This window comes from Triticum aestivum, chromosome 7D, assembly GCF_018294505.1.
Source record: "Triticum aestivum cultivar Chinese Spring chromosome 7D, IWGSC CS RefSeq v2.1, whole genome shotgun sequence".
Classification (NCBI taxonomy): Eukaryota; Viridiplantae; Streptophyta; class Magnoliopsida; order Poales; family Poaceae; genus Triticum; species Triticum aestivum.
Window position 1 is genome coordinate 560888484 of NC_057814.1, and position 24500 is coordinate 560912983.

General features: G+C 44.1%; 1 protein-coding gene across 1 annotated transcript; it reads right to left on the reverse strand.

The window, feature by feature from the left end:
- Positions 1-411: 411 nt before the first annotated feature.
- LOC123169887 (uncharacterized) lies at positions 412-7351 on the reverse strand. Its single transcript, XM_044587747.1, has 2 exons — positions 4993-7351; positions 412-1016 (listed from the first exon to the last, which is right to left on the reverse strand). The coding sequence occupies exons 1-2, from the start codon at positions 6323-6325 to the stop codon at positions 601-603; spliced, it is 1749 nt and encodes a 582-aa protein (XP_044443682.1). The 5' UTR covers positions 6326-7351; the 3' UTR covers positions 412-600.
- Between the last annotated feature and the right edge of the window lie 17149 nt (positions 7352-24500).

Below are 24500 nucleotides of genomic sequence, written 5' to 3' on the forward strand. Positions count from 1 at the left end.
ATAGCCACGCTTCGGTGCAACGATCCTCCTAGCGTTGGTGACTGTGACGGGTCGAAGGGCGGCGGCGAGCGGTGGTGGAAAGCCAGTCCTCCGTCTGGCTGGCTTATGTGCCTCCCTCTGCAAGGCCTACTCCAGGCCGGTACGCTCCGCCTCTTTTTTCCTTCGCTCAGCCATGTGCCGAGGCGGCTGACCCATTGCTAACCAGCGATGGAGCTGTACGACAGTCTGAGGAGTTCGTCCTGAAGCGCTTGCCGTCGAGGCTTTGGTCTACGTCGCTGATTGCTTCCTCTAAGGCTGGATCGGGGCACAACCATCCAGTAAGTTCTTTCCCTCTTCGTCCTCCCCACTTAAATTTTTCTAGGGTTCTTGGTGTGATTCTCAATAGACTAGAGAGCTTCAGCTCTATCTTGATTTTTTAGATGAAAGGGGGTTAAACCCCCCGGCCCCATTTTTATAAATGAAACCAGAAAAGATCCAGTGCACAGATCTCAGGACCCGTGAGCATGCTAAGCATGTTCAGAGGTCAGATTACAAAAGGAAATAAGAACTTCTTACAGCATACATCATATAGTGAGGCCTATCAGACTCTTGAAAATAAGACTAAGATGCAAGCATGATGCTCGACATGTCCCCCCCATGGCCACCAGTCTTGTCGATCCCCAGCTCTGCCGCCACTCCTCTGAGCTTCTTCCATGGCTGGGTCGGAGAGCCCAGCAGGTCCAGAGGGGTGACTGGGCTAAGCAGGCAGTGCTTGATGCCACCAGGAGGACTCCTTGGAGGTGATGAGTATGGGTTCTTTTCGCCAGATATCTTGTAATCGTCCAGCTTCAGCTTGAGAAGGGATTGATCAACTTCTCCAGCAGACGATGTTCCCAGTGGAATCACCCCACCAGAATTTGGAACGGTGATTCCAAGATCAAGGAAATTTGGTGTGATATCTTGTCCCAAAGAGGCTCCATTTCCTCTTTGAGCAAGATCGACCATCTCCTCAACGATCCCAACACTTTCCTCCAGATCTATTTCAAGTCCATCCACACAGCGTTATTAGACACATGAGCATTTCTATTTTTCCACACAGACCAAAGAATGCATGCACCTACTGAATTTAACACTATGTGTTTTTGTTGGCAGGCCAAAACCTGGCCACAGAGAGGTAGTCTGAACCCAGGTCTAGAGCAAAAATGTCTGAGACCTGTTTCCAAATACCCTTGGCTACTACACATCCGAAAAAAGATGGTCAATGGTTTCTTTTTCAGTATAGTAGACACATTCAGGGGGTTTCTCAATACCTCTTTTGGCTAAATTATCCTTAGTCATCAGTTTATTATGAGAAAGCAACCGGAGAAAGACCTGCACTCTAGGGGGAACTTTGATGGACCAAACTGCAGGAATATAAACTGGTTGCACCCCTCTAAAATTAATTATACTATACAAGGATCCTGTGGTGTATTCACCTTTAGCCTCATATTGCCACACTAGGGAATCATCACACCCCTGGTATTGAGTGTTTTCAATAATCTGCTCTAGGCAGTACCATTGCTCCATCATGTGTGTAGTGAAGATCCTCCTAAAAGTCAGCTTGATTTCATTGTTGTCCCACACCTCAGCTAGTGAGACACAATGTTGATGACAGATGGAGTATAGTGGCCAGAATTGAACTGATAGTGGGGAGGTTCCAAACCAGATATCTTCCCAAAATCGTATCTTCTTGCCATCTCCCACGACCCATCTATATTCAAATTTCAATGCCTTGGCTGCCCACATGACCCCCTGCCAGAACCTAGAGGGGTTTTGTGGGTTGCAAGCAAAGATATTTGGAGCATCATTTAAGTATTTTCTATCTATAATATCTTTCCATAGTTTCCCCTCATCTTTGATGTATCTCTTTACCCAGCCCCTAGTAGGCAGAGGTTCACATCTCTGATGTTAGGGACTCCCAGACCTCCATGTTGCTTACTCATGCAAACCAAGTGCCAGTTAGCTAGGTGAATCTTCCTGTTTCCCTCAAAATCATTCCATAGGAAATTTGCCATTTGGCTATTTATCATATCTAGTGCCCATTTGGGGAATTTAAAGAAAGAAAGGAGATAAACAGGAATACTAGCAAGGCAAGTTTTAATGAGTATCAGCCTAGCAGCATAGGATAGGAGTTTGCCTCTCCATCCAACAATTCTCTTGAGGATCTTATCTATTAGAGGTTGTAAGTCCTCCCTTCTCAGCTTATCATAGTGCAAGGGGATCCCAAGGTACTTTATGGGAAAATCCCCAACTTTGCAACCCATGATATCAGCAATGATCCTAGTTTCCTCAGGAGATATATCTATGGGAATTATCTCACTTTTAGCATAGTTGATTTTCATGCCTGAGACTTTTTCAAAGCAGGTTAAGATCATTTTTAGGTTAGAGGCTTTATGCTCATCACTATCCACAAAGAGTATGGTGTCATCTGCATATTGCAGGCAGATGACACCATTAGGTATAAGGTCAGAACACAAACCCCTAATCATATCCTGAGAGGCTGCTTTATAAAGCATTTTACTAAGCACATCTACCACTAAATTGAAAAGGAGGGGGGATATAGGGTCCCCCTGCCTCAGCCCTTTTTCTGTGATGAATGAGTGTCCCTCTACACCATTAATTTTTACCCCAACTGAACCCATGTGAGTAATCTGCTTAATCCAGGAGATCCATAAAGGACCAAAATTTCTTTTCTCCAAAATTTCTAAAAGGAAATCTAGGTTTACATTGTCAAAAGCTTTCTCATAGTCTAGTTTTAAAACTAGACCTGGATTGCCTGACTTGTATGTAGAGTGCAGCACCTCATGAGCAGTCACCACACTTTCTAGGATATACCTGCCTTTGATGAATGCAGTTTGGTTACTAGAAGTGAGAGTACCCATCAGTTGAGCTAATCTATTGGTAAGGACTTCAGTAAAGACTTTGAAGATACAATTTATGAGACTGATAGGTCTGAACTTCTTCATACTAGTTGCATCTTTCTCTTTAGGGATGAGGGTCAGCATAACAAAGTTCAATCTATATATATCTAGATTCCCTTTGTGGAAATCATCAAACATTGCCATTATGTCATGTTTAATGATTTCCCAAAAGTTCTGAAGGAATAAGAAAGAGAGCCCATCTGGGCCAGGAGCTCCATCAGAGTATGATCCAAAGATGGCATCTTTGACCTCTTCCTCAGAAAAAGGCTTCTGAAGAGATTGATTATCTAAATCTTTCACCTTTTTCTCTGGGGTGAAGAAATCATTGCTAATTCTAAAACCACCTCTACTCTCTCCTCTAAATAGTTCCTTGTAATAGTTGGTTGCAATTTCTAGCATTTCCTTGATATCATTGGTGGTACCATTTCTGCCTTCCAATGCATTAATCAAGGTCTTTCTTCTCCTCTGATTAGCTACAGTTTGAAAATATTTTGTGTTTCTATCTCCCTCCAGGATGTCTCTATCCCTGGCTCTCTGTCTAGCTTTCACCTCTTCTACAATCCAGAGGTTGTGCAACTCAGAGAGTAGGTTTTTCATCCTCAACTTTTCTAAATCAGACAGGGGGACAGTCTCTGACTTAATATCCAGATCATTATATTCCTCTGTCAGCTTGATCTTGAGATTTCTAATCTCAGAATCAACATTTCTACTCCAACCTTTACTAAATTTCCTAAACCTCCTAACTTTCTCTTGCCACACCTCTATAGGGGAGCAGCTTAAGGTGGGGGCAGACCAATTTTTGGATGCAAGCTCTTTGAACTCAGCTCTCAGCATCCACCATTTTTCAAACTTATAGCTGCTACCTCTTGGGTTGCTCCCAACACCAGAATCGCATAGTATTGGAGTGTGATCACTGCCAGTCCTAGGGAGGGCTTGAGAGCTACACAAAGGAAATAGAGCATCTAATTCAGTAGTACAAAATATCCTATCTATGGTGGTCATGACCAAGGCTTCCTGGTTGTTAGCCCAGGTGTATTGCCTGCCTGACATCTTGATCTCTAGAAGGCTCCATATTTCTATCCAGGCATTAAATTTATCACACCACTTGTGGTTAATCTTGCCAGTGTTCTTGTCTTGTTGGTATCTGACTAAGTTATAATCTCCCCCAATAATTGTGGGTTGATGCTCATCAATAAATAAGATGTGTAGCTCAGATATGAAATCATCTTTACCCTCCTCATAAGGGGATCCATAAACAGCAATGAATCTAAAAGAAATCCCTTTGCTCCTATGGGATAAATTGCAAGAAACAGAGAACATGAGTGAATTCCAGTTATTGATATCAAAGATATCAGAATCCACCCCTACTAGAATACCACCTGAGGTGCCTACAACAGCTAGGTGGTGCCAGACATAATTAATATTACCACTAATGGATTTTACAAAGGAAGTAGATAGAACTTCTTTCTTAGTTTCTTGGGAAGCTACAATACTGGGTTTATGCTTGGCTAAGGTATCAATGATGCACGTTTTCTTCCCAGGGTTTGTTAACCCTCTGATATTCCAAAATAAGGCATTCATTGGAAAAGGTTTTTCCCAGGGTGCTTGCCCTGTCCATATGTGGAAATTTTCTCCCACAACACACTTTGGTTTATGTGTGTGTGGGGGATCACACAACCAATTCCTTTAGGAGTGATAGGGGAGTAACTAAATGTTGTTAGGTCTTCCTGTCTAGGTAGCCCTTCAGGCATCTTAGTAGGATCCCCATTATCATATTGTTTATCCCCTAATCTAGGATACTCAACTAGACTGTTTATGTTAGGTGGCCCTTCAGGCCTTCTATCAGTTCTAGTCTCTACATCATCTGCTAAGATCCTATCACTATTCTGCTTGGTGTTTTCCTTTTTCTGTCCTTCAGACATTTGAAAAACACTATCAAGCTTATCAGAATTTACGTCTACTTGACTAGAATCTATTTCAATCCCTACTCTATTAGCTACTGCTATGAATTTAGGATCAGAGAAATATGCAAAAGAGTTTCTAACAATCATACCTTTGTTGTTTTTCTTCCCCATCTCTAAATTCTGCACTTTTTTGTTGTTCATAGCAATTTCCATCATTGATCTATCCCCTATATTAACTCTACTGCTTTTCCTTTGAGCTTGAACTGGCCCCCATTTGCTGTGTGGTTTTGGGTTGTTTTGATCCTTCCTCCCCAAGATTGTATCAAGCTGTGGGCTGAAATTCATTTCCACTTCTTTAGTTATGCTGTCCTCCAAAGAGATATTCTTTTCCAGGTCATCCTCATCATCCATCAATTCCATTTCTTGGAGGAGACTGTAGCTCTGCCCCATGGTGATGGGTTCCTGTAGCTGCTGTAGGTAACTGATCACTTTTTGCTTGGTATTTTGATTTGAATTGCCACTAGCTGATTTGCTGCCTTGAAGGGAGTGTGTGGACCCTGTTCTAGAAGAGTCCTTTTCTTTGGTGCTCCTTCCTGCATCTCTTTTTTCCTTGTCCTGGCCAGCTTCATTGCTGCTGTCTTCAATGTCCTCATAAGCAGGTTCCTCCATGTCTGCTTCTTCCACAGGAGGCTCTACAGTAATTTTGACCTTGAATAGATGATCTCCAATTCCAAATAGCCTATCAGGGGGGATTTTTGTGTGATCTTTGCACCTGATCTTGATTCTGACAGTTTCAAAGAAAGACTTGAAGTTACCCAGCCAGTCTACATCAATCAGAGTTCCAAAAACTGATGCAAATTGTTCTAGCACAGACCACTTAGCCCAAGCTGGAGCAATCCCCTCCAATTTAAGCCACACTTTTTGGAGTTCACTGTAGTGCTCCAAGGTTCCTTTCCAGACCTCTACATTTACTGTGACCCCATCCATTTCAGGCAGCCCAAACAGTGGGTATCTAGCAACACTTTCAACTGGTATGTGAGGTGGAAACTTTACCAAGAAAGTCCACTCATCCAGCTTCCTGATCTGCCAAGGCCAGTTTGTCTTGTAAATCAGAGAGAAATTATGCCCTAGCTCTTGTTTGTCCACTTGTCCTGACTCCACATAGACCAGTCCCACATTCCTCCTTGCTCCTATGTGTTGGTCATTCACATCTGGCACATCAATTTGGTGATATCCCAGACCAGGGGCTCCACTACCCACAAATTTAGCTGGATTCCTTGGTTTCCTTCTCACTGGGCAATCTTCCACCTTATGTGTCACTACCTTGCAAATGAAACACACAGGAGGGCTGGGACAATTAATCTTGTGATGTCCAGGTTCCCCACATCTGTAGCAGATCACATCTGCATACTCTGTGGCCGCTATCTCCTCTAGTTTGGTGTAAGCCTGCTTGTTCTTCCCAGCATTCTTCCCCTTCTTCATCTGATTGCTATTAAACCCTATGTTGCCTCCTTGCTCCTAGCTCTGATTCAGCACCTTCGGACCAGAGTTTGGGGCGTTCTGTTTCCCTGGATTCTGGTTCCTTTGCCCTCCTTTCTGGTACTGCTCCCCAAAATTTTCAGGCGCTCCTTGATCTTGGAGTTGATTTCCTCCCCAGGGCCCTGGCCCTCCCCGCCATTGATTCATCTGCTGTGGAGGGGGAGGGAAGTAGGCACCTGGGTACCATGGAGGTGGGATCTGCGCCCCCCAGGGAAACCAAAGCCGTACTGGAACTGAGGAGGCGGTGAAGCGAATTGGGGATCGAATTGGGGCCAGTTACCTGCGGGTGGAGGGTCCGCCTGCTTGCCTCTAGGGTTTCCTCCCCCCCTCTTCCTCTGCCCCTCCCTTGGTTATCAGCCATGGCCCTGATCTCTGAACGAAGCCCAGGGTCGATCTCAACACGGGCGGCTTCAGCAGCAAGATCCGGCAGATCAACCAGGTCAGATGCAGCGGCGGGGTGGCAGTCGTCGATGGCAAGGGGACGGGAGGAGTGGTTGCGCTCACGGAGGCGACTCTTCTTGATCCAGACCAGGAGAGGACGGGGTTTGGTGAGGATTTCCTTTTCCACGCCCCACAGCTGCCCAAGGTGCTCTCTCGCTGCGGGGTCGTCTTCCTCCTTCGTCCCCACTTCCAGGTCAGCCAGGCCTGTGGCCCTGTTACCACGTTCGCTGCCATGTGGGACCATCTTGACAGCGAAACAGTGGAAATCCCCCACCGTGACCACAGGTTCAAAAACACGGCGACCAAATCTCGACTCCGGCGGCCGAATAGCTTGTCGCACCTCGGAGAAATCAATACGTCGGCGAGCAGAGTGCTCCCCCGCCCATCGAAGCGGTGTCGCGAAATCGAAGCTTGAACTATCTCCAGACGAACTTGGGGACCGGGGCAGAGTTGTGTCGCAGCTCCGAAGCAAATGCGTCATGGGAGCGGGTTCTGCAACGACCAGAACGCTCTCCACTTCGCTCGTTGCTCCGGCAGGTGCGAAGTTACCTCTGCCCGCGCCCAGGCGACCACCTCCTCCGGCGAGGGATCCAGCGTGCGCAGGATGCGGGCCATCTCCCCTTCCGACGCGTCCACGCAAATCCTTGTAACTAACTTTACCAGCGAGTCTCTGCTCCCTGGTCGTCGCATCCGCCTCGTCATCCTCTCGCGGTGCTCCTCCTCCATCGCCCTCTCCTCCGGCGAGATCCCCTCCTCTCCGCCATGGCGCCTCAGATCTGTGACTCTGCTGCTCCTCCCCATCTGCTCGGGGTGGGGACGGGGCGAGAGGTGTGGGCGAGGTGGTGGAGGCGACAGGCGTGGAGTCTGGTGGCTGCGGCGGGGGTGGGGGCGACCGCGACGGGGCGCGCCGGCAGCGGTGGTGGCGGTGGTAGGTGGAGGTGGTCATCACTCCTCCGCCTCTATCTTGATTTTACCTGCTCTATTACTGTTGATACAGATTATTCCATCTACTTTTTATTGAGATGGGATAAATTGTTCTTCTAATTCACGACTTCATGTGATTTGTTCTGAATAATCGACGATTGTCCACTGTAAGACGTCCACATAGAAATTTCCTGCATTTTTTGTTGAAGCGGTACTATCGCTACTGCATATATTAGCAGAAAAAAGGTTTCAAGGTTTTATGTACAGAAAACAATATTTTTCCTACAATTGCAACCACAAATCCATAGTTTGTTTGTTTGTTTCTAATAATATGCATCATTGTTCCTTCACTGTTTCAATATTTTGATTTTAGTGCTTATGGTTATATAAAATGTGGCAAGGTGTTTTTCAACTGTGATATCAGAGTGTCCTTTTTGTGATTTTCATTTTTGTAGCAAAATAGCAATGAGTTGCGTACATTGATAATTGTCGAAATACTATTGGCTAATTCCATTTCCATTGAATTAGTAGATTTATATGTTTCAGTGTACATGATTGAATATTTAGAGTAATATGCATGCAATAACGCCTACACACTCAGTCAATCTCTACTCTGCACTAGAAGCTCTGGAAATTTTTTGTGAGCAAATTTAAAGTAGTGTCATTTTCTTGGGCAAATCAAATGTAGAAATCCATGATTTCTCTGCTGTAACAATCTGTGTCTTTGGACAGATTCTTCTATTACTTTTTTTCTAGGCATGGATGCCTGAGTATTCTAATTGAAGTTCCGCTGACTTTGTATGTAGCTCGTTTGCAATGGAAGTTTATTACAACACGCGTTGGAGACCAAGTAGCTCGTACAGTGGGTGATGTCTCAAAAGAAAAAGTAAGCCTTGTACTGATTTTGATTATTGCCTTGATGCCTTATTTGAATTTTTTGAATGCCTGACTTCTTAATAGTTTCCTAAACATTGATGTCATTTTTCTTTCAACTTTTGGTTTGCAAGCTAATTGTTTAATTGCTCATGATTTTTTCAGTTCTTACAGGTATAGCAGAGGAGATGGATTTTTGACTATTGTATTTGGATGTCAGTAACGAGGAAATGTAGTCTCATGGATGGAAATAAAAGAGAGTGTGTGGTGTTGTTTCTCTTAAGGAATACGTTTATATTCCATGTTCTTTTTGCTTCAGGTTTACAACTCTTTGGTCTGCTACATCCTACATAATGCATGTGTTCACCAACAAAATTTCAGTTCTCTTATTGTCATATTTACTATTTCTCGGTAGTGATTCTAGCACGTCATTTGTGAAATCCTACATGAAAGATTAATTAACCAATATTGTTGTCTTAAGTCTCAGTATTATTTCAGTTTTACCTAAAGGACAAAATGGATCTAGGAATATTATGTTGAATCATTGACTTGGTACAATTTTTATGCGAGGGGTGATTACAGAGAACAATATTGGTTGGTTATTATCAATTTCTTGCATATCAGTAATTGATATTTACAGTGCTAACATGATATTAAAGTTTAGTTGGTTATTCCCTCGAAGAAAAGTTTAGTTGGTTAAATTATTATTTTTAGCACTTCTCTTTAGATTCATTTTATAGGGATGTGAAAATAGTAATCAGGAAGCCACATGTATAAATATTGAAGTGCTGTTACTGCACCCTCTATATTCAAAATAGTACCTTGAGGCTCAAATTATTGACAAAATAGGTTTACTAATCAATTCCTCTAAATAAACTTAGGTTGACTTTGCACAAAGTGTAATTGAATTAGGATGAAAGAAGACTATCCTCAATTTTTCGTTCATGTTTCCAATCTACTGCTTATCTGCTCTGCCTGAATACTCAAGGCTACGAGGAAAGTACTTTTTACCAGCACAATGTTTTTTAGCAAAGTGCAATTGGTGCATTTGTTGCTAAGATATATAATCAAGTGATACTCTATCTTGTTTGGCTCTTTATTCTATGAGAGGAATTGAAAGATTGAATTATATATTTGATATTACCAACATACATCTCTTTTTTCTTTTGACAGTGCACTATATGTGTTTGCTCTAGGGCAAGGAGGCGATGATGAGCCCAAGGCGGCTAAAGCAATATCTTCCCCATCCAGGAGCTCCAAATATGTGTCTCCGCATGAAGGATCCAGACCATGGTCATTGGAGTTTGAACATGACACTGTTGATGGAGAGAAGAAGAGATGCCTCACGTACAATATCGATTGGGTTGATGCTGTTGCCTCCCTCCCTTATACATGTTTGTTTCGACATGAGCCACATATATTATGATTTACCTGACATGAATTCTATTTATCATGTAAAATGTACAATAAAATTACGAGTTTTAAGTGTTGCTTGCTTTTCAACACCTATTTAGATTATGATGGCAATAGTTTCTTTTCATGGTCAGACGTGGACTTGGTTGAGAGGCCATGGGGAGAATGTACGAGGGGGTGCAACAATGGGACATGGTGGGTTTGTCCCAACAGTGTGCAACAGGTCAATTTGCTTAGGGAGAAGCTTAGAAAATAGGGACAATGGGACATTTCAGTTAATCAACTCTCTGTATTAGTTTCCAGTCTTATCTTTGTTGTGGTCTGATAATAAGGAAGGACAAACTTTTTTGAACCGAGTACATCCTTTTTATTTGCAAATCAGAAATACAAATCAAACTTTTGAATTGATAAATATTATATATTCATAAAAGTACAACATCGAAAATGAAGGTAAGGAGGGACAGAGAGAAGATTGGATATTACTTTATCTTCTTGCAAGGAGGCTATTGTTGCGAAGAAACGGCAATGGCGATTGCCGAGGGGGGAAGAAGCTGGAGAGAAAATCAGTTTATTGATGGAAACCACATGCCATCATGTTAAAAAAATTATATAACTGGGATAATTATTTAATCGCTATGTTTATTCATCCCGTGGCAACGCACGGGCTTTAAACTAGTATAAAGAAAGGCTGGACACTTAGAAAATACGTAGATGTTGGACCAGCGTTGGTACAGACCCAATCCAATAAAGGCACAATAAATTAATAGTATTCTAGCCGGACACTAATTGATAGAGATGTCCACGCTGAAGACTCGGAAGACAAAAAAATAATCCGAAATCGTGTAGCAGTCTTGGGCATAATTACGCTGGACTGGTACAGATATAAAAGACACCATGCAGCCCATGATATACACCATGCGGATTCAAATGGAAAAGCAAGTATGCTGACGTCTACTACTAAATAGAAATTAACTTAACGTGACACTAAAATTTTTAACTCAACACATGCATGCGTTTTAAAAAATCAATGGAAACCAATTGATATATTAGCAGTTTCATTTCATTTTGAAGCTTGGAGACGAAAATCCGAATTATATTTATTGGCACATAAAACTTTTTTTTTGCGGGTGGATTGGCACATAAAGCTGATCAGTGCACATCTGTAGAATTGAATGGAGAAATATATACGCTCTTTCCATCTGGATATATAGTGTGTAATATGTATTTTGAGCTTTATTTTGACTATCTATAAGACCGGAAATATATGAAATGTATATACTACAAAATACATAGGGTACGCTATTCGTCACCAACATATATTTATGGGTTACGAATATAATTTTAAATCTACAACATATATAATACATGCTATTATAGATCCACGTATTTCTATACATATTTTTTCAAAAAATAAAATATTTAATAATAAATTACACATATATGTGGTCCACAGCTACATGCACACATGAAATTTCTTGCAAAATTCTAAAATTTATAAATCATTATTGTTTTTACTTTTGAAAATTCTTGGCCCGGCTATACAAGTATACAGATGGTCTCCAACTTTCTCTCTTTCAGTTATTTTAAAATTTTCTAAAACATGTAAATATGATTAAACCTATAACAAATTTTTACGTGAAAACTATCATAAGCGCTAATCAAAGTCACTGCTTCGAGTGGAATTTAACATGACGTGAACTCATCATAAGCACTAATCAAAGATAGTATTGCCTCAGACGGAATTTTACATGCTTTTTCTTCTATATGGGCCGGACCATATTGTGGACCAAGCAAAAGTTGAAGGCTGGACGCAAAACTCATATATGTTTTTTTAAGCTCCACTACAAAACTCATATGTGTTTTAAGCTCCACACAAAAAAGGCAACAAGTATCATTTTGCCCTCATTAGCTACGTGCATAGAGGTTTATTTGGCACGTAATTTAGCGTTAGGAACATGTATTGGGAGGAGAGATAAGAAAAACAGGGTTGTGCAATCAAAAATAATAGGTGAAGATCTTTGAATTATTAGTAACATTATAAAAGCATCACTATGCAGAACTGTCTTTTCACGCAAAACTTCTTAGAGAGCATTCTTCGTCAAAATTAACATATATGCCAAGATATGTGACAGAAAAAAAATGTTTATGTAGGAAATTGTACGCTTTTACATGGCGAATCTCATTCATCCTCGGTGCAATTGATGGCCTGCTGTGACGTAGCTCTTACTAAGAACCTGATATACTTGATTGGTGGTTTCTATCAAAATCCACTTATTATTCCATTGGATAGACATTTAACTACAATATTTATTCACATTCAAAATAATATAGCCGCAAGCCAACTGAAACAATAGTCAACCATGCCTGAAAGTGATAGCAAATAACGAATAATATGAACACATAGAAAATGTAAATCTAGCCGCGCAAATGCGCGGGACACGCCACTAGTTACAAACTATAAAAAGAGCCCAGTTGCGAGTCAAGGTTGGACTTGCATTTGTGGCAACTACACGAACAAAAAATGCCCCACCTCCCTTGCGAGCCAAAAAAGCCACCACTTGAGAGTCAACGATGGACATGCAACTAGGGCAATTACAACTACAAAAAAAAAATCCCCAGTTGTGAGTCAAAAATGGACTTGCAACTGAGACAAAACTATTAGACCCCCATTTGCAAAGTGGAGGGTGGACTCACAACTGGGAGGGAACAAACTACAACTACAAAAGCCCTAGTTGTGAATCGATGGTTGACTTGCAACTGGGCAACGACAACTACAAAAACCTTAGTTCTCGGGTGAGGGTTGACTTGCAGCTGAGATGACTGCAACTATGAAAGCCCAAGTTGTGAGTCGAGGTGGACTTTGATACGTCTCCAACGTATCTATAATTTTTGTTTGTTCCATGCTGTTATATTATCAATCTTGAATGTTTTATAATCATTTTACAATAATTTTATATCATTTTTTGGTACTAACCTATTGACATAGTGCCAAGTGTCAGTTGCTGTATTTTGCATGTTTTTTACATCACAGAAAATCAATATCAAACGGAGTCCAAACGCAACGAAATTTTACGGAGATTTTTTTGGACCAGAAGACACCTAATGGGCCCTGGCTGCGCCTGGGGGGGAGGGGCTGCTCCGAGGAGAGCATAACCCACCAGGGCACGCCAGGAGGCCCAGGCGCGGCTTGGTGGGTTGTGCCCACCTCGGGTGCCCCCCCGGACCGCCTCTTTGCTCTATAAATACCCCAATATTCCAGAAACCCTAGGGGAGTCAACGAAAATCAATTCCAGCCACCGCAGAGTCCAGAACCACCAGATCCAATCTAGACACCATCTCGGATGGGGTTCACCACCTCCATTGGGTGCCTCTCCGATGATGCGTGAGTAGTTCTTTGTAGACCTTTGGGTCCGTAGTTAGTAGCTAGATGGCTTCCTCTCTCTCATTGAATTCTCAATACAATGGTCTCTTGAAGATCCATATGATGTAACTCTTTTTGCGGTGTGTTTGTTGGGATCGATGAACTTTGAGTTTATGATCATATCTATCTTTTTATATCCATGAAAGTATTTGAGTTTCTTTGATCTCTTTTATGCATGATTGCTTATAGCCTCGTATTTCTTCTCCGATATGTGGGTTTTGTTTGGCCAACTTGATCTATTTATCTTGCAATGGGAAGGGTGAAGGAAATATGCCCTAGAGGCAATAATAAAGTTGTTATTTATATTTCCTTATATCATGATAAATGTTTATTATTCATGCTAGAATTGTATTAACTGGAAACTTAGTACATGTGTGAATACATAGACAAACAAAGTGCACTAGTATGCCTCTACTTGACTAGCTCGTTGATCAAAGATGGTTAAGTTTCCTAGCCATAGACATGAGTTGTCATTTGATGAACGGGATCACATCATTAGAGAATGATGTGATTGACTTGAACCATCCGTTAGCTTAGCACTGTGATCGTTTAGTTTATTGCTATCGCTTTCTTCATAACTTATACATGTTCCTATGACTATGAGATTATGCAACCCCCGAATACCGGAGGAACACTTAGTGTGCTATCAAACGTCACAACATAAGTGGGTGATTATAAAGATGCTCTACAAGTGTCTCCGATGGTGTTTGTTGAGTTGGCATAGATCAAGATTAGGATTTGTCACTCCGATTGTCGGAGAGGTATCTCTGGGCCCTCTCGGTAATGCACATCACTATAAGCCTTGCAAGCAATGTGACTAATGTGTTAGTTACGGGATGATGCATTACGGGATGAGTAGAGACTTGCCGGTAACGATATTGAACTAGGTATGATGATATCGACGATCGAATCTCGGGCAAGTAACATACCGATGACAAAGGGAACAACGTATGTTGTTATGTGACCGATAAAGATCTTCGTAGAATATGTAGGAACCAATTTGAGCATCCAGGTTCCTCTATTGGTTATTGACCGGAAGTGAGTCTCGGTCATGTCTACATAGTTCTCGAACCCGTAGGGTCCGCACGCTTAACGTTCGATGACGATCGGTATTATGAGTTTATGTGTTTTGATGTACCAAAGGTAGTTCGGAGTCCCGTATGTGATCACGGACATTACGAGGAGTCTCGAAATGGTCGAGACATGAAGATTGATATATTGGAAGGTTATGTTTGGACACCGGAATGGTTTCGGATGAGTTCGGGCATTTACCGGAGTACCGGGGGGTTACCGGAACCCCCCGGGGGCCTAATGGGCCTACATGGGCTTTAGTGGAAGAGAGAGGAGGCGGCCAAGAGGTGGGGCACCCCCCCAAGCCCAATCCGAATTGGGAGGGGGGCTGATGTCTACTACACAACCTTCTTCTTGTAGACGTTGTTGGGCCTCCAAGTGTAGAGGTTTGTAGGACAGTAGCAAATTTACCTCAAGTGGATGACCTAAGGTTTATCAATCCGTTGGAGGCGTAGGATGAAGATGGTCTCTCTCAAGCAACCCTGCAACCAAATAACAAAGAGTCTCTTGTGTCCCCAACACACCCAATACAATGGTAAATTGTATAGGTGCACTAGTTCGGCGAAGAGATGGTGATACAAGTGCAATATGGATGGTAGATATAGGTTTTTGTAATTTGAAAATATTAAAATAGCAAGGTAACAAGCGATAAAAGTGAGCGTAAACGGTATTGCAATGCTAGGAAACAAGGCCTAGGGTTCATACTTTCACTAGTGCAAGTTCTCTCAACAATAATAACATAATTGGATCATATAACTATCCCTCAACATGCAACAAAGAGTCACTCCAAAGTCACTAATAGCGGAGAACAAACGAAGAGATTATTGTAGGGTACGAAACCACCTCAAAGTTATCCTTTCTGATCGATCTATTCAAGAGTCCGTAGTAAAATAACACGAAGCTATTCTTTCCGTTCGATCTATCATAGAGTTCGTACTAGAATAACACCTTAAGATACAAATCAACCAAAACCCTAATGTCACCTAGATACTCCAATGTCACCTCAAGTATCCGTGGGTATGATTATACGATATGCATCACACAATCTCAGATTCATCTATTCAACCAACACAAAGAACTTCAAAGAGTGCCCCAAAGTTTCCACCGGAGAGTCAAGACGAAAACATGTGCCAAACCCTATGCATAAGTTCACAATGTTACGGAACTCGCAAGTTGATCACCAAAACATACATCAAGTAGATCACGTGATATCCCATTGTCACCACAGATAAGCACATGCAAGACATACGTCAAGTGTTCTCAAATCCTTAAAGACTCAATCGGATAAGATAACTTCAAAGGGAAAACTCAATCCATTACAAGAGAGTAGAGGGGGAGAAACATCATAAGATCCAACTATAATAGCAAAGCTCGCGATACATCAAGATCGTGCCAAATCAAGAACACGAGAGAGAGAGAGAGAGATCAAACACATAGCTACTGGTACATACCCTCAGACCTGAGGGTAAACTACTCCCTCCTTGTCATGGAGAGCGCCGGGATGATGAAGATGGCCACCGGTGAGGGATCCCCCCTCCGGCAGGGTGCCGGAACAGGGTCCCGATTTGTTTTTGGTGGCTACAGAGGCTTGCGGCGATGGAACTCCCGATCTATTTGTTGGAAATATGCCCTAGAGGCAATAATAAATGGTTATTATTATATTTCTTTGTTCATGATAATCGTCTATTATTCATGCTATAATTGTATTGTCCGGAAATCGTAATACATGTGTGAATGCATAGACCACAACGTGTCCCTAGTAAGCCTCTAGTTGACTAGCTCGTTGATCAACAGATAGTCATGGTTTCCTGACTATGGACATTGGATGTCATTGATAACGGGATCACATCATTAGGAGAATGATGTGATGGACAAGACCCAATCCTAAGCATAGCATAAAAGATCGTGTAGTTTCGTTTGCTAGAGCTTTTCCAATGTCAAGTATCTTTTCCTTAGACCATGAGATCGTGCAACTCCCGGATACCGTAGGAGTGCTTTGGGTGTGCCAAACGTCACAACGTAACTGGGTGACTATAAAGGTGCACTACGGGTATCTCCGAAAGTGTCTGTTGGGTTGGCACGGATCGAGACTGGGATTTGTCACTCCGTGTGACGGAGAGGTATCTCTGGGCCCACTCGGTAATGCATCATCATAATGAGCTCAATGTGACTAAGGCGTTAGTCACGGGATCATGCATTGCGGTACGAGTAAAGAGACTTGCCGGTAACGAGATTGAACAAGGTATTGGGATACCGACGATCGAATCTCGGGCAAGTAACATACCGATTGACAAAGGGAATTGCATACGGGATTGATTGAATCCTCGACACCGTGGTTCATCCGATGAGATCATCGTGGAACATGTGGGAGCCAACATGGGTATCCAGATCCCGCTGTTGGTTATTGACCGGAGAGGCGTCTCGGTCATGTCTGCATGTCTCCCGAACCCGTAGGGTCTACACACTTAAGGTTCGGTGACGCTAGGGTTGTAGAGATATATGTATGCGGAAACCCGAAAGTTGTTCGGAGTCCCGGATGAGATCCCGGACGTCACGAGAGGTTCCGGAATGGTCCGGAGGTGAAGAATTATATATAGGAAGTCAAGTTTCGGCCACCGGGAAAGTTTCGGGGGTTACCGGTATTGTACCGGGACCACCGGAAGGGTCCCGGGGGTCCACCGGGTGGGGCCACCTATCCCGGAGGGCCCCGTGGGCTGAAAGTGGAAGGGAACCAGCCCTTAGTGGGCTGGGGCGCCCCCCTTGGGCCTCCCCCCATGCGCCTAGGGTTGGGAACCCTAGGGGGGGAGCTTCCCCCTTGCCTTGGGGGGCAAGGCAACCCCTTCCCCCCTTTGGCCGCCGCCCCCCCTTGGAGATCCCATCTCCTGGGCCGGCGCCCCCCCAGGGGGCCTATATAAAGGGGGGGAGGGAGGGCAGCAACCTACAGCCTTGGGCGCCTCCCTCCTCCCCTGCAACACCTCTCTCTCTCGCAGAAGCTCGGCGAAGCCCTGCCGGAGACCCGCTACATCCACCACCACGCCGTCGTGCTGCTGGATCTCCATCAACCTCTCCTTCCCCCTTGCTGGATCAAGAAGGAGGAGACGTCGCTGCACCGTACGTGTGTTGAACGCGGAGGTGCCGTCCGTTCGGCACTCGGTCATCGGTGATTTGGATCACGGCGAGTACGACTCCGTCATCCACGTTCATTGGAACGCTTCCGCTCGCGATCTACAAGGGTATGTAGATGCACTCCTTTCCCCTCGTTGCTAGTAGACTCCATAGATGCATCTTGGTGAGCGTAGGAAAATTTTAAAATTATGCTACGATTCCCAACAGTGGCATCATGAGCCAGGCCTATGCGTAGTTACTATGCACGAGTAGAACACAAAGCAGTTGTGGGCGTTGAGTTTGCCAATTCTTCTTGCCGCTACTAGTCTTTTCTTGTTTCGGCGGCATTGTAGGATGAAGCGGCCCGGACCGACCTTACACGTACGCTTACGTGAGACAGGTTCCACCGACTGACATGCACTAGTTGCATAAGGTGGCTAGCGGGTGTCTGTCTCTCCTACTTTAGTCGGAACGGATTCGATGAAAAGGGTCCTTATGAAGGGTAAATAGAAATTGGCAAATCACGTTGTGGTCATACGTAGGTAAGAAAACGTTCTTGCTAGAAACCTACAAACCACGTAAAAACTTGCAACAACAATTAGAGGACGTCTAACTTGTTTTTGCAGCAAGTGCTATGTGATGTGATATGGCCAGAAGATGTGATGAATGATATATGTGATGTATGAGATTGATCATATTCTTGTAATAGGAATCACGACTTGCATGTCGATGAGTATGACAACCGGCAGGAGCCATAGGAGTTGTCTTTATTATTTTGCATGACCTGCGTGTCATTGAATAACGCCATGTAAATTACTTTACTTTGTTGCTAAACGCGTTAGCCATAGAAGTAGAAGTAATCGTTGGCGTGACGACTTCATGAAGACACAATGATGGAGATCATGATGATGGAGATCATGGTGTCATGCCGGTGACGAAGATGATCATGGTGCCCCGAAGATGGAGATCAAAGGAGCATAATGATATTGGCCATATCATGTCACTATTTGATTGCATGTGATGTTTATCATGTTTTTGCATCTTATTTGCTTAGAACGACGGTAGTAAGTAAGATGATCCCTTATAATAATTTCAAGAAAGTGTTCACCCTAACTGTGCACCGTTGCGAAGGTTCGTTGTTTCGAAGCACCACGTGATGATCGGGTGTGATAGATTCTAACGTTCGAATACAACGGGTGTTGACGAGCCTAGCATGTACAGACATGGCCTCGGAACACACGCAATACACTTAGGTTGACTTGACGAGCCTAGCATGTACAGACATGGCCTCGGAACACGGAGGACCGAAAGGTCGAGCATGAGTCGTATAGAAGATACGATCAACATGGAGATGTTCACCGATCTTGACTAGTCCGTCTCACGTGATGATCGGACACGGCCTAGTTAAACTCGGATCATGTTTCACTTAGATGACTAGAGGGATGTCTATCTGAGTGGGAGTTCATTAAATAATTTGATTAGATGAACTTAATTATCATGAACTTAGTCTAAAATCTTTACACTATGTCTTGTAGATCAAATGGCCAACGTTGTCCTCAATTTCAACGCGTTCCTAGAGAAAACCAAGCTGAAAGATGATGGCAGCAACTATACGGACTGGGTCCGGAACCTGAGGCTCATCCTCATAGTAGCCAAGAAAGATTATGTCTTAGAAGCACCGCTAGGTGAAGCACCAATCCCAGAGAACCAAGACGTTATGAACGCTTGGCAGCAGCGTGCTGATGATTACTCCCTCGTTCAGTGCGGCATGCTTTACAGCTTAGAACCGGGTCTCCAAAAGCGTTTTGAGAAACATGGAGCATATGAGATGTTCGAGGAGCTGAAATTGGTTTTCCAAGCTCATGCCCGGGTCGAGAGATATGATGTCTCCGACAAGTTCTTCAGCTGTAAAATGGAGGAGAATAGTTCTGTTAGTGAGCACATACTCAGAATGTCTGGGTTGCACAACCGCTTGTCTCAGCTGGGAGTTAATCTCCCGGATGACGCGGTCATTGACAGAATCCTCCAGTCGCTTCCACCAAGCTACAAGAGCTTTGTGATGAACTACAATATGCAGGGGATGGAAAAGACCATTCCTGAGGTATATTCAATGCTGAAATCAGCGGAAGGGGAGATCAGAAAAGAACATCAAGTGTTGATGGTGAATAAAACCACTAAGTTCAAGAAGGGCAAGGGTAAGAAGAACTTCAAGAAGGACGGCAAGGGAGTTGCCGCGCCCGGTAAACCAGTTACTGGGAAGAAGTCAAAGAATGGACCCAAGCCCGAGACTGAGTGCTTTTATTGCAAGGGAAGTGGTCACTGGAAGCGGAACTGCCCCAAATACTTAGCGGACAAGAAGAAGGCCGGCAACACCAAAGGTATATGTGATATACATGTAATTGATGTGTACCTTACCAGTACTCGTAGTAGCTCCTGGGTATTTGATACCGGTGCGGTTGCTCATATTTGTAACTCAAAACAGGAACTACGGAATAAACGGAGACTGGCGAAGGACGAGGTGACGATGCGCGTCGGGAATGGTTCCAAGGTCGATGTGATCGCCGTCGGCACGCTACCTCTGCATCTACCCACGGGATTAGTTTTAAACCTCAATAATTGTTATTTAGTGCCAGCTTTGAGCATGAACATTGTATCTGGATCTCGTTTAATTCGAGATGGCTACTCATTTAAATCCGAGAATAATGGTTGTTCTATTTATTTGAGAGATATGTTTTATGGTCATGCCCCGCTGGTCAATGGTTTATTTTTGATGAATCTCGAACGTGATGTTACACATGTTCATAGTGTGAATACCAAAAGATGTAAAGTTGATAACGATAGTCCCACATACTTGTGGCACTGCCGCCTTGGTCACATTGGTGTCAAGCGCATGAAGAAGCTCCATGCAGATGGACTTTTGGAGTCTCTTGATTACGAATCATTTGACACGTGCGAACCATGCCTCATGGGTAAGATGACCAAGACTCCGTTCTCCGGAACAATGGAGCGAGCAACCAACTTATTGGAAATCATACATACCGATGTGTGCGGTCCAATGAGTGTTGAGGCTCGCGGAGGATATCGTTATGTTCTCACTCTCACTGATGATTTAAGTAGATATGGGTATGTCTACCTAATGAAACACAAGTCTGAAACCTTTGAAAAGTTCAAGGAATTTCAGAGTGAAGTTGAGAATCAACGTGACAGGAAAATAAAATTCTTACGATCAGATCGTGGTGGAGAATATTTAAGTCACGAATTTGGTGCACACTTAAGGAAATGTGGAATAGTTTCACAACTCACGCCGCCTGGAACACCTCAGAGAAATGGTGTGTCCGAACGTCGTAATCGCACTCTATTGGATATGGTGCGATCTATGATGTCTCTTACCGATTTACCGCTCTCATTTTGGGGCTATGCTTTAGAGACTGCCGCATTCACTTTAAATAGGGCTCCGTCGAAATCCGTTGAGACGACACCGTATGAATTATGGTTTGGGAAGAAACCTAAGCTGTCGTTTCTAAAAGTTTGGGGATGCGATGCTTATGTCAAGAAACTTCAACCTGAAAAGCTCGAACCCAAGTCGGAAAAATGCGTCTTCATAGGATACCCTAAGGAAACTATTGGGTATACCTTCTACCTCAGATCCGAAGGCAAGATCTTCGTTGCCAAGAACGGGTCCTTTCTGGAGAAGGAGTTTCTCTCGAAAGAATTGAGTGGGAGGAAAGTGGAACTTGATGAGGTGATAGTCACCCCTTCCGAACCGGAAAGTAGCGCAGCGCGGGAAAATGTTCCTGTGGTGCCTACACCGACTGGGGAGGAAGTTAATGATGATGATCATGAAGCTTCGGATCAAGTTACTGAACTTCGTAGGTCCACAAGGACACGTTCCGCACCAGAGTGGTACGGCAACCCTGTCCTGGAAATCATGTTGTTAGACAACGGTGAACCTTCGAACTATGAAGAAGCGATGGCGGGCCCGGATTCCGACAAATGGCTAGAAGCCATGAAATCCGAGATAGAATCCATGTATGAAAACAAAGTATGGACTTTGACTGACTTGCCCGATGAGCGGCGAGCCATAGAAAACAAATGGATCTTTAAGAAGAAGACGGACGCAGATGGTAATGTGACCATCTACAAAGCTCGACTTGTCGCTAAGGGTTATCGACAAGTTCAAGGGGTTGACTACGATGAGACTTTCTCACCCGTAGCGAAGCTGAAGTCCGTCCGAATCATGTTAGCAATTGCCGCATACTATGATTATGAGATATGGCAGATGGACGTCAAAACGGCATTCCTTAACGGCTTCCTTAAGGAAGAGTTGTATATGATGCAGCCGGAAGGTTTTGTCGATCCTAAGAATGCTAACAAAGTATGCAAGCTCCAGCGCTCAATCTATGGGCTGGTGCAAGCATCTCGGAGTTGGAACATTCGCTTTGATGAGATGATCAAAGCGTTTGGGTTTACACAGACTTATGGAGAAGCCTGTGTTTACAAGAAAGTGAGTGGGAGCTCTGTAGCATTTCTCATATTATATGTGGATGACATACTATTGATGGGAAATGATATAGAATTCTTGGAAAGTATAAAGGCCTATTTGAATAAGTGTTTTTCAATGAAGGACCTTGGAGAAGCTGCTTATATATTAGGCATCAAGATCTATAGAGATAGATCAAGACGCCTCATTGGTCTTTCACAGAGTACATACCTTGACAAGATATTGAAGAAGTTCAATATGGATCAGTCCAAGAAGGGGTTCTTGCCTGTATTGCAAGGTGTGCAATTGAGCACGGCTCAATGCCCGACCACGGCAGAAGATATAGAAAAGATGAGTGTCATCCCCTATGCCTCGGCCATAGGGTCTATTATGTATGCCATGCTGTGTACCAGACCTGATGTAAACCTTGCCGTAAGTTTGGTAGGAAGGTACCAAAGTAATCCCGGCATGGAACACTGGACAGCGGTCAAGAATATCCTGAAGTACCTGAAGAGGACTAAGGATATGTTTCTCGTTTATGGAGGTGACGAAGAGCTCGTCGTAAAGGGTTACGTCGACGCTAGCTTCGACACAGATCTGGATGACTCGAAGTCACAAACCGGATACGTGTATATTTTGAATGGAGGAGCAGTAAGCTGGTGCAGTTGCAAGCAAAGCGTCGTGGCGGGATCTACATGTGAAGCGGAGTACATGGCAGCCTCGGAGGCAGCACAGGAAGCAGTCTGGATGAAGGAGTTCATTACCGACCTAGGGGTGATTCCCAATGCGTCGGGCCCGATGACTCTCTTCTGTGACAACACTGGAGCTATTGCCCTTGCGAAGGAGCCCAGGTTTCACAGGAAGACCAGGCATATCAAGCGTCGCTTCAACTCCATTCGTGAAAGTGTTCAAAATGGAGACATAGATATTTGTAAAGTACATACGGACCTGAATGTAGCAGATCCGTTGACTAAACCTCTCCCTAGGGCAAAACATGATCAACACCAGGACGCAATGGGTGTTCGATTCATCACAATGTAACTAGATTATTGACTCTAGTGCAAGTGGGAGACTGTTGGAAATATGCCCTAGAGGCAATAATAAATGGTTATTATTATATTTCTTTGTTCATGATAATCGTCTATTATTCATGCTATAATTGTATTGTCCGGAAATCGTAATACATGTGTGAATACATAGACCACAACGTGTCCCTAGTAAGCCTCTAGTTGACTAGCTCGTTGATCAACAGATAGTCATGGTTTCCTGACTATGGACATTGGATGTCATTGATAACGGGATCACATCATTAGGAGAATGATGTGATGGACAAGACCCAATCCTAAGCATAGCATAAAAGATCGTGTAGTTTCGTTTGCTAGAGCTTTTCCAATGTCAAGTATCTTTTCCTTAGACCATGAGATCGTGCAACTCCCGGATACCGTAGGAGTGCTTTGGGTGTGCCAAACGTCACAACGTAACTGGGTGACTATAAAGGTGCACTACGGGTATCTCCGAAAGTGTCTGTTGGGTTGGCACGGATCGAGACTGGGATTTGTCACTCCGTGTGACGGAGAGGTATCTCTGGGCCCACTCGGTAATGCATCATCATAATGAGCTCAATGTGACTAAGGCGTTAGTCACGGGATCATGCATTGCGGTACGAGTAAAGAGACTTGCCGGTAACGAGATTGAACAAGGTATTGGGATACCGACGATCGAATCTCGGGCAAGTAACATACCGATTGACAAAGGGAATTGCATACGGGATTGATTGAATCCTCGACACCGTGGTTCATCCGATGAGATCATCGTGGAACATGTGGGAGCCAACATGGGTATCCAGATCCCGCTGTTGGTTATTGACCGGAGAGGCGTCTCGGTCATGTCTGCATGTCTCCCGAACCCGTAGGGTCTACACACTTAAGGTTCGGTGACGCTAGGGTTGTAGAGATATATGTATGCGGAAACCCGAAAGTTGTTCGGAGTCCCGGATGAGATCCCGGACGTCACGAGAGGTTCCGGAATGGTCCGGAGGTGAAGAATTATATATAGGAAGTCAAGTTTCGGCCACCGGGAAAGTTTCGGGGGTTACCGGTATTGTACCGGGACCACCGGAAGGGTCCCGGGGGTCCACCGGGTGGGGCCACCTATCCCGGAGGGCCCCGTGGGCTGAAAGTGGAAGGGAACCAGCCCTTAGTGGGCTGGGGCGCCCCCCTTGGGCCTCCCCCCATGCGCCTAGGGTTGGGAACCCTAGGGGGGGGGAGCTTCCCCCTTGCCTTGGGGGGCAAGGCAACCCCTTCCCCCCTTTGGCCGCCGCCCCCCCTTGGAGATCCCATCTCCCTGGGCCGGCGCCCCCCCAGGGGCCTATATAAAGGGGGGGGAGGGAG

Excerpts from the sequence above, each read along its gene's own strand:
- LOC123169887 (XM_044587747.1), bottom strand. The coding sequence starts at position 6,325 with ATGAAGAAGGGGAAGAATGCTGGGAAGAACAAGCAGGCTTACACCAAA. Across the intron at positions 1,017-4,992 it reads GGGGAAGAAAAACAACAAAG|ATCTGGAGGAAAGTGTTGGG; the intron begins GTATGATTGTTA and ends GACTTGAAATAG.